The 11,028-nt window shown below is 42.8% G+C and overlaps 1 protein-coding gene across 3 annotated transcripts in view; it reads right to left on the bottom strand.

Annotated features, from left to right (window-relative positions):
* Positions 1 to 1,612: 1,612 nt before the first annotated feature.
* LOC102038036 (dual specificity protein phosphatase 13-like) overlaps positions 1,613 to 11,028 on the bottom strand; it is a 23,227-nt gene continuing 13,811 nt past the window's right edge. For 2 of the 3 annotated variants that reach the window (XM_005417243.1, XM_005417242.1), the window contains exons 3-5: positions 4,839 to 5,034; positions 3,498 to 3,718; positions 1,613 to 2,372 (exon numbers count right to left, since the gene is read on the bottom strand). In XM_005417243.1, the coding sequence (XP_005417300.1) occupies positions 2,146 to 2,372; positions 3,498 to 3,718; positions 4,839 to 5,005 (615 nt within the window). In that variant the 5' untranslated portion in view covers positions 5,006 to 5,034 and the 3' untranslated portion in view covers positions 1,613 to 2,145. The remainder of the gene's footprint in view (positions 2,373 to 3,497; positions 3,719 to 4,838; positions 5,035 to 11,028) is intronic. The other variant, XM_005417241.1, reaches the window with a different exon arrangement.

An 11,028-nucleotide genomic window follows, 5' to 3' on the forward strand; every position in this document is an offset into this window, starting at 1 on the left:
CGCTCGGCGCGGCCCCGCCGGGATCCTCACGGCGCAACCCGACCGGCCGGGGGCGCGCCGGGCCGACCGCGCCACCTGGCGGCGGCAGCCAGAGCCACGGGCGCGGATGGGATGTGGAGTGGGGTGCGGGATGATATGGGATGGGATGCGGAGCGTGCCTTTGGGAGAAAAACCGTGCCCAAGGCATCGCAACCTGAGAAGTTGCATTCTGTGTGTCACTTTGCTGTGTTTACAGTATTTTTACCATCAGAGTAAACTCCAGATTTCCAGTTGTTCCAGTCACTGTTTTAAAAGCACGGTAAATTTGTATCCTGTGAAATGTGTTTAATATGCCCCTGTTTTAGTACCCCCATTGACTCCTGAGCTCTGCCCTTTGCTCCAGCCTGAAAATGGCTGGTTGGTTCCTGCTTCTAAGAGGGGGAAGGATTAGAAAATGTAGTTCTGCTTGAGGCTGGGAGGATCTCTATAGATAGATACACTGGGGGATTTTCCCTGACTTGTTCTGTAAGTTTGAATCACTTTATGAGATTTAATTGGTAATGGAAACATTCATATTAAATTTTGATTTGGGTCTGAAGCATACTACTAATTTGGCTACTCCTACTTACTGAGGTTTTGTTGCCTTAGTAGAGCAGCCCTAGAGCTCATGAGAAGGTTTCCTTGTGCAGGGAACTAAAGCAAAGAAATGTTCCTGTACTGCTCTACTGCTGCTCAGGGATGTCCAATCTACAGGGTTAGTCCAAAGTAAAATCCCCTGAGACATCCTTGGTATGATGCTCAGATCCTCAGTGCCAAATACTCTGCTTTGTGCTCTGACTCCTATAGTCTGGCCTACAAAGAAGATGTAGGTATCACCTAAGAGCATTATAAAAGGTGCTGAGTTGTTTGTCCTGAAGGCAGAAATTAGCCTTGTAGACAATACTGGAAATTGCAAGGAATGTTTTCCCTTGCTGCTGTGCTGTTTTTGAGCAGCCAGCTCACATAGTGGGGAGTTTTCATGCCTCTGCATTCCTGAGTTTGGTACTAGGAATACAAACTGCCATGCCCAGCTGGCTTTGGTGCTGGCTTTGTGCTGCAAATGCTTGTCCGCTGGGAACCAAAAGCCAGATGTGCTTCACATAGTTTCCAGGCAGCACTGATCCATCAGATGACAGTAGCTATTGAGTGCTCTTATGGTGGCCCAGAGACACAAAGATGAAAGCCTGATGCCTGTCAACACCTCCCTTGCCATTCCTGTGTGTCTTCAGTTTTCACTTCAGTCCACCTCACAAAAGCAACTGCCACAGAATATGATGTTGCAATGTTAATAACCTTTTATTTTTGAGAAAGAAAATCCCAAGTTTTGTAATTTTGAACTGCCAGACAAATACTTTGAACTTTGTCAAATATTTTCCTGCACCAGCCTTAGCTGGTAACTCACCTTCTTCTTTAGAAGCATTTTCTGCAGCATTTCCTGGATGATTTTTGGTATGTAAGATGAACAATATTTGAATGCCCTCTCAAGGAAATGTATTTACATGGAGGAAAAAAGTTCTGATGAACAGCCAGAAGGAAAAGCCTGTAGAGATACCTGGATTAATTTCTTAAAGTGGCTTACATTGTTTCCCAGCTGCTCTGCCTTTAAACAGCCTCTTACCCCAACTCAGGAGCTCCACCAATTGTAAAAGCAAGAACTAACCAGTGCCAGATTCAAGTCTCAAAATACAAACCCTCTGAGATACAGAGAGTGAAGGGGTGGGGGGCAGGTTCATAAGAAAACTTCTAAGCATTACTGTAGCATAAATAATATGGCATCTTTCACCTCAAATAGCCTAACACTTCATAAAGTGATATGAGCTCCACTAGTTGCTGAAACACAGCTATTTCTGAAGTGGAACCTGAACTCTTTCTCTTTTTTTCTTTTTTTTTTTCTTTTAAGCTAGCAGACAGCAATGTTTTAAGGTGGAGAGTAAAGGATAAAGTATACAACCAATCATAAATATAAATCTAGGAAGGCTTTGCAAAATGGAAAGATCAAGCAAAATCTACTTTTATTAATAGCATGCGTCCTGGTGTCCCATAAATTTGTGTCCTAAATTTATAAATGCAGTTCATCTAGGAGAGATGCAGGCAGGATTTTGTCCTCCTTCTTTCAGCAATATTCTCTTACAGGCCTATGGCAGCAGATGCTCTGTTTCTTTTCCTCTCTTCGTTCAGTTTAATGTCCAAGTCCCGGAGCTGGCTGAGGAACCCTGTATTTGGGCAGATGTTTCTGTGAGCACTCACTGTCTTCAGGGCATCCACAAGTGTCATGTTTTCATGGATCATTAGAAAGGCAAGCACTAAAGTTGCTGAGCGGCTCACTCCCATGGCACAATGAACAAACACCTTACCTGCGCAAACAAAAAGGCACAGCAAGGTGAGTGTGCTTTATTATTTGTAAAGTGGATAAGAAAAAGGGAGGAGAAAAAAAATTAGTAGAAACAAGTTAAGAAAGCAATGGTGACAATTAGTAGATCTTCATACTTTCAGGAAGATCACCTCTCAGGCAAGGTGGTATTTCATACTAACCTCCTGCTTCTAATTTAGGCCTAAGATTGAAATAGTTGAAATTTTCTGTGGAAGGAGAAGCTTTCTGTGATTAAACTTGTTAGTATAGTTTTCTGTGGAAAAGAAAAGTTTTGGCAGAAAAATTTGGTCCAGCCCTGACTGTGATCACTGGCAAGTCCCACAAACTCTGTGGGATAGTCTGCCTGTAAAAATGGAGTTGTAATTTACTGTATCTCAGCAGCCCAGTGTGAGCTATAACTGAGGATTTAATAAAGCACTCCAGTGAAAGCAGCAGATCCTGCAGCCAGTCAGAGTCAGAGCAAACTCTGGAACAAATGGAAATTATGATAACTAGGCCCTAATCCAAACTCTGCTGACAAAAATTCAGCAGGCTGCAGGTCAGGCTCGTAGTTTTTGACTTAGTTCATTAACTTCTGCTGCTTCTCTAGCTTAATAGACAGGCTGAATAAAGCTGCAATTCCGTGAAGTACTTGAGCGTGTGAAGCATTCCAGCCAGCACCGAAGTGCCGCTGCTCCCACAGGGAGCAGGAGCAGCATGCAGGGCAGGATCCCCAGCTGGAGCCCCTGGCAGTGTGCAAGGGGTGGGAGGGATGTGTGGGAGCACACAGCTCCTGCTGAATCCCTGCAGGATGGGCCCATGGGGTGGCATCTGCAGGGCCATAACCTCTGCCCTTCCCTCTACACTCCAGTCCCAGAGCTTGCCATTCTTTCCACCATGCTGGGCTGGGGGCAGGCAGCCTTCTGCAACTCCTGGGGACCTGGCACAGCCACCTTCCCTGCAGCACATGGCATACTCACCCTTCTCCATCCTCTGCTCAGTGGCTCTGTATGTGCTCCCTTCAACCATATGCTGATTCTGAGCTCTGTTGGTGCCTGTTACTGCAATGAAAAGTCATTTGGCTTGTGTTGAAATTTCCCCTCAAAGCTTATCTTTGCTTCTCTCTTACCTCCTGAAGAGTTTAAGGCCTTGCGTATGAAATTGGCAGCATCATAGAAGAAGATACTTAAATCGAAGGCAGGATCATCAAATGCTTCTACTCCATAGTACTCTATTTGCAGATCTGCATAATATTTGGCTCCCGTGTTGATGCTATATGGTCCATCTGCTGCATTAAGGATATGAGTAATTTTGAGGCTTTGAAGTGTAGTTTTGCTCCTAGCAGCCCACCTGTTGAAAGACATGAAGGGCACATTGGCAATGCTCCTAACATTCTGCAAAAATAGCATGGTTTAAAGTTAGTGCCTGCTCCCACAACGGAAGGATGCAGGAACTGCATCCTGCTTACAGAGGAGCAAATTTCAAGAAGCACATAGTGCTTTGCACATGAAAAATGTGATATGGAGGTGTGGAGAACAGCAGGAGCACAGACTTGCCAGTGGGTTACTGTCAGTTAAGCAAATGCCTCCCAGCAGATAATGCCTGGGAACATGGCTTACTGTATGAAGTGGTCAAGATTTTCCTTAAATATTTGTTTCGGAAATTTTAGAGCTAATCTCTCATTGGTAGTGTACCTCATCTCAAGAGTGAGAGTTTGCACAGATGCAGCAACACTTTGTTCCTGGTTTGGACATGAAGTGGATGCATTGTGTTCACCAGCTAGGTGAACCCCACTTCCCACCATAAACTAGGACTATAGACATTCAACAAAATTCTGAATCTTAACTGATATATTCATGAGGAGGAGGAGCTGGAAAAAATGAGCTAATGATCTAGGTAATCTGCAGTAATCCAATTGGAAGGAACTAGCAATAAATATTATTGGTCACAAGAATAAGGTATTTGCATGAAAATTCATGTTTGATATTTTCGGTTTTATCATCTTTGAAAGAAAGCTTGGATTTGGAATGTCAAGATCGCTATTGCACAATTCATTTGGGTATTCCTCCTTCTGGGTTTTAATCTTGCTACTCCTATTTGAGTGTTAGGTCTACTGGCCTCTTGTCTGCTGCCTTAGAGCACAATTTCCAGGCCACATAAGGCATCTCAGAATTGACATCAATTTGGCATAGGTTCTTTGAGGACTTTAGTATAAAATACAAATAATTTTTACCCTGCTAAATCCATGGTGGCTCAAAAAATATAAAAAACCAAATCAGACATGCTATGAGTAAGTCACCATTTTGCATGTCCTATGTTTCTTGACATCCAAGCTCTTTACATCATCAGTTTTGGAAGCCTGTATCACCAAAACATTCCTGAAGACCCAAAAGCTGCTCCCCAGTAGTACCACACCCTTTCCTCCTCCCAGGGACTGATAACAGTTAACAATAGGACCATAAGTTCTTACGCATCTCCCACGTAGATATTTGGCCAGACTTGGTCCACATGATTATCAGAGCCTCCTCTGAGCCACAGAAGCTTCTGGAGATCTGTTAGTGACGGTGTTTCGTAGGTAGTGCTGCTAGTCAGAGGTGAAGAGTCTCTGGTGCGAAGCATCTTGCTGCTCCTTTGCATGCACTCAGGCTGTATCAGAGACAGCTTTTCTGAAATGAATTGAAAGGAAATTTTCATACAGAAATACTATTCCCTAGAAAGTAGACCTGTTCATTACCCTCCAAATAGGATTACATTATTAGAACTAGTGTGTGCAGCAGGGCCTGCAGGTGTTGCTAAAAGCATCCAGAGAGCAGGACTGACACAGGGGTAGGACTCTACAGACATGTAATTTTTCCCCTGAGAAAGCAGCATAAGAAAATGTGATTTAATTTCTTGTCAAGTAACACTATTGGTAAAGAACATGTGCACCACCTGAATGCAGACATGATGACCCTTGCAGGCACAGGTAACATTTCTCTTTTTGTTGAAGTGCTACCAGAGTATTTGTGTACACTTGATTCTGATTAGTTAAGACTGGAAGTTTTTGAATGCATCAATTAATTGACTTACAAAGTTTCTATGGCCACAGTGAAAATCTTAGGATATGTATGTGAACACCATCTGTATGGTGCATGTGTACACACACAGAAACATTGTGTACATACAATTTTATTTCATTTATAGTGATGTATTTAAACACACCTACACACACACATACATACATGTATACATAGGAAAGGATTTTCACATGCATCTATAAACATATATGTATTGTATATGTCTGTACATATAGAAAGAGAAATTGAGAGGATTTGAACTAGTTTTTTTTTCTCTCAGTTGAACATCCCTGGACACTCAGCTATACTGGTATTCTTATGCCTGTCTGTCTCAATCTTTCCTCTGGGAGCTGTTCCACTTTGTATAAATAATGTGATAGCTACTTCCCTCCAGAGAGGGGCCATTTTTCTTGTCTGAGGGGCAGGGTACTTACCCAGGATGTGAGAAAAAAAAAAGAGTATTTTTGAAATTATAGATCTAAATGTTCTGGCATTGTTGTCCTGTTGAGAATCCATATAGGGCTCCCTCACAGGTCTCTGAGATTATAGACCTCTGAACCCTCACAAATCATGCTGTGGAATATGGGCAACCCTTTTGCAATGCTGTTTGCTGGTTTAGACCCAGCAAGCCCAGGTCAGATGGTTCAGCTGGAAGCAAAGCTCAGTCAAGAGCAAGACATCCAAGCAGTCCCTTCTCTGAGACTTTAGAAACATTTCTCCTGCCTGGATCTCATTATCCTGAATTGCTGTTCTTGCCCCTGAAACTATTCATGAGCTTTATTTGGTTGCTTGTTCTTACTCAGGTCATAATCAATGTGGAAGGCACGCTAGAACTCTTCCCAAAGTAGGGTAAATGGTGTTTATTCTGATATGACATCAGCTTTCACTCAATTTAGGCATTAGCCTGAATGCCTAAATCTAAAGTTTGGGTTTATTTTCTCAGCAATTTTAGAAAACAAGCATAGATGTACTTTCAGAAGTCATCTGGTCTTCCCCTGCCCCACAGCAGCAGCAGCCATACGGGTGTTGCTCCTAAAACAACAAGTTTGTCCATGTACATTATTTTTAACAGTGTAAGCTGATTTGGGGAATAAGCAGAAAACAAGGGAGAATATATTTTTGCTTACAGAAAAAGAAGTGGAGTTGATGTGAGGCATATTACTGAACATACACATATATTTCTGAGTCCTCAGTCTAAATTTGCTTCCTTTGCCCCTTCCTCCCTCCTCCTCCCCACAAATGTTAAGTGCAGTTATAGCTTTTTGTATGTTCCAATAAGAAAGAGGTCTCCCTAGGGTAACTACTTAATAAGCAAGATATGAAAAGCACAATAAAGATGATGGGAGACATAGAAAAAAGAAGACTGGTTTTACTTTTAATGATGGAGGAAAAGAACTGCAGGGAAGTAGAGAAAAATATAGAGATAAAAGCCCACAAATTTTTCAGGGCAGATAATATAAGATCAAGAGCTTTGGTAAAGGAGTATGTTGTGCAATCCTAGCCCAGATTAGCATGAAGAATAGCACAGAAACAGATAGTGTGCATTGCCCTACAAGTTTTACTGCCTTGTGAAAGTCATGCACTGTGCTCAAGAACTAGTGCCAGCATCTTCATGATGACCTGTTTGTACTTCCACCGACACAGAACATTAAGCTGAAGCAGTTACAGAAAATCAAGAATAAGATAATACAGCTTCTGCATCAGGAGATTAATAGGACCATGGGCTCATTTTCGAGGAGTGTGGCTGACTCTGAGTTGCTGCAAATGCTTAAGGGCTGAAGCTGTGGAGCAGCTGGATACCAAACTTTCACTTCTCCTAGGCCCTGCTGCTTTAAACTTCTGTTGTAACCTCTCAGTTAGTTACAGTAATAGAGATGATGAGCAAAGAGAATTAGATTGTGTGGCCACTTGTCCAAGACCTGACTTTGAGGAGGTTCTCCCAAAATTTAGTAATTTTGGTGCCAGTGACACTTCACAGATGACTCTGGCCTTTGCAGCCAGGGAAATGCTTTGCAACAGAACTCCATTTCATAGAGCAATCCTCTTTCCAAAAGGTGTACCAACATTGTTTTATTCACATGCCTGATGTCAGACAAGTGAGCTCCTCCCAAGAGCACAGCTCCCACCTGCATTGCACTGCCTGAAATTGGAGTGCTCTGCAGGGCCTTCAGGGTAAGCCTGGAAATAGCTATAGCAGATGACTGGACTAATGAGGAAAGCAATATGAATTTTTTAATTGAAGGCCAGGGACTTTGGTGAAGGTTTTCCCCCACCTTCTACTTTAAGATACTGCAGAGGTAGCATAAGTGCTGCCACTGATTACATTTCTCTAAGCTTCTCCCTCTGGGTGGCTCCCAGAAGCTGCTCTAGTTGGAAACAGTGACAGTAGGAGGACAGGAATCCCTGTACCAGAGGGAAAAAATTCTGTCTTACAAGGCCACTAACATTTTCTGCAGAGATCTAAACCATGCAAGTTGGATAGCATTGCTTTTTTTTTAAACTGTAGCCATCTCATTAGCTTTTCTTTCTTTCTTTCTTTTCTTTTCTTTTCTTTCCTTTCCTTTCCTTTCCTTTCCTCTCCTTTCCTTTCCTTTCCTTTCCTTTCCTCTCCTTTCCTTTCCTTTCCTTTCCTTTCCTCTCCTTTCCTTTCCTTTCCTTTCCTTTCCTCTCCTTTCCTTTCCTTTCCTTTCCTTTCCTCTCCTTTCCTTTCCTTTCCTTTCCTTTCCTCTCCTTTCCTTTCCTTTCCTTTCCTTTCTTTTCTTTTCCTTTCCTTTCCTTCTCTCTTTCTCTCCCTCTTTCCCCCTTTCCCTCTCTCTTGCTTTCTCTTTCTCTCCTTCTCTCTTTCCTTCTTTCCTTCCTTCTTTCATCTTTCTTCTCTTTCTTATCATTCTGTCTTTCTTTCCTATTTTTTTTCTGCTTAAAAGTAAAACAACAGAAAAAAACCAATTCAACCTATGGGAGACTTTTGAGGCTGGACAGAGATTTTAATGACAATCCACAAAATACAAGGTAGCACACAAACTTTAAAATTGTCTTGTCATTTTGCATCATTTCCCACCTACCTGGAGCACTGGGGCACAGCCCAAATGGCCTGGGCCAGCTTTGACTCCTGTCTGGCCTGCGGAGCCTAGGTTTCCCCAGTGGTCCAGGAGTTGCCCTGGAGGTCCAGGCTGGAGGTGGCTGTCGGTAACATTGCCTGGCTGCAGGGAGTACCCAGGAAAGGCTGTGGGTGACTCCATGCTGTCTGCATACAGCCAGGGGCAGCTCCTGAGGGACTCAGTCATGCCAGGACCTTGTCTACAACAACCTAGTGGAGCTTTGTATTTCCCCAGTATTGTCCAGCCACTTGAATGCTATAGTCTGCAAAGCTTTTTGGTTTGGTTTTTGGTTTGTTGGTTTGGTTTATTTTTTTTCCTTCCTTTCTCTATGGTGGAAATGATTGCCCTTTTCTATTGAACATCTCTGCCAAAAAAAACCAAAAAAACAAACAAACAAAAACAAATAAACAAAACCAAACAAACAAAACCAAAAACCCACATAAACCCCCTAGTGACTTGAATTGGCTAATGCACTTAATAGATTTGTATTGCATTTGAAGATTCTAGTGGCAAAAAACTCAGCAAAGTTTTGGGGGTAAAAATGAAAACACTCAAATATTGTAGATATTAAATAGTTAATTTTACTATTTCAAAAAAAATTACCATTTCCATTTTTCTATTCAGTTACTCTATTTTGCAATTTGTTCTCCCGCATTGCATAAAGTATTTTAAAACATTAAACAAGATGAAATGGCTTGCTCCTGGTTGAGAAAAGTATGTTTTATTTCACTAACAATGAACACAGACTGAATAGCCACCTATTTGCCTAGCCCAAATTTTCACTTCTGTAACTCCCTGCCATTTTGCATTGGTTGTTCCCTTGTCTACTCAAGATGGAACTGAGCTGCATAGAGATTAAATGAATGTGTGGAGTCCCAAGAGGAGTCTAACAGGACATTAGTTGGACCCAAATCATCTTTCCTCCTTCCCTTCTGCTAGTACCTTCCTGGCTGGCACAGCTCTGCCTGTGGTTATGCTGATAGCCCAGATGGGGACAGGTGTCTTTCAGTAACAAGTCCTTACACGAGATTATTGAGAGCCTTAGGCACAGCAGGGCCTGTGGATACTACAATAGCACAAACACTACCTAACAATAACGTGATACAGAAAGCTCCTGCAGCCAAATATCCTAAATTCCCTGTATCAAAAACCTGACAAACTATATGGTTCAAAATTCCAAAGCATGGGGTCAGAATATAATTCATGTGGAAGGGAAAAAAATTAAAAACCAGCCTCTTGATGCATTTGAAAGTGCTGTCTACTCTGTTTTTTCTTCTCTTTTCTCTCAGGTAGTGTGTAACACTATGGTTCTTTGTCCTCCTGATGGAAAATTCCAGATGGAAAGAAGTGTGTTTCACAAGGAAATGATCATGTTAGTGGAATTAATCTTGTAGATACTGTAATGTGAAATATGATCTTCCTTTTTGTTAAGAAGACCCAGTCTGTGTCTCTACACTTCGGTCAGAATCTGATGCTAAGAGAGCCCAAGAGTCTCTTGAGGTAGAGTTGAAAGCTTGGTGTGCAGAAACAGGCACATTTAAAAGCAATAGCAAAGTTAAAACAGCCAGATGGGAACCTAGCAGGCAACCGAGAGGGGAACTCTCTGTTTTCCTTGCAAGCCTACAGGGGCTTGTTTGCAGGAATTAGAATCTCTCACCAGCAGTTCACTGCAGCTCTAATACCAAGTGGTATTGAAAATGAGAAGCAGGTTATGGCTGATGGTTTAAATGAGGTACCTATGGGAATATAGAAATGAGATCCTGGACTTGTCTTGGTGTAGACTGTGCACATGGCAGAGCAATATTGCTTTCTTGGCTGACTGCATCATATATTATGGTCTTTTATTTTGCCCACAGTCAAACAGCAGGGAATAGTAGAAGTTCATTGCTCCAGCTCAGTGTTCAAATTCTGATCTGCCTCACTAGAGGCAGTGCCCCTGAATAATGGAAAGCAGAATCGGTCCCTCAGCCTCTGTGCAGGTTCACGTCCAACGCAGCACTGTATAAATGCTATTGCCATTATTTTGGAGTGAAGAGAAAAGCAGAATGTACAATTAGAGCTCTGTTTGGTTCAGGTTTTAAGAGAATTTACTACCTGGGAAAGATGCCAGATCGAGGGCTCTGGAAAACACAACCCGCCCTTTAACCACAGCATCAGGAAAGAGCAGGAGCAGCTCTCCAAGCCTCCTCCATGACCACCCCCTCAGCCCAGCCCAGCTCAGATTGCAGATGCCCCTCACCCTACACTGGCAACTGTGTGTTACAAGGTGGAGAAAATCTGAGTCTTCACACCTCGTCACTGCTTGGTCTCCCTCCTGACATCTCCATTCACATCCGGCCTTGTGCATTTATGATGGGGCCCTCTCACTTCTCCAAACTGAGCTGGAAGGTACCAACTTCTGCTTGCGAGGAGCCTGAGCTGGCCTGGAAAGCTAAAGGCTCCTTCCTCTGTGAGCCCTCCTGTTCCTGTTCCATGGGCTGCCTAAGGTGCTGGAGGGGCTACTGCC

This window comes from Geospiza fortis, unplaced genomic scaffold, assembly GCF_000277835.1.
Source record: "Geospiza fortis unplaced genomic scaffold, GeoFor_1.0 scaffold130, whole genome shotgun sequence".
NCBI lineage: Eukaryota > Metazoa > Chordata > Aves > Passeriformes > Thraupidae > Geospiza > Geospiza fortis.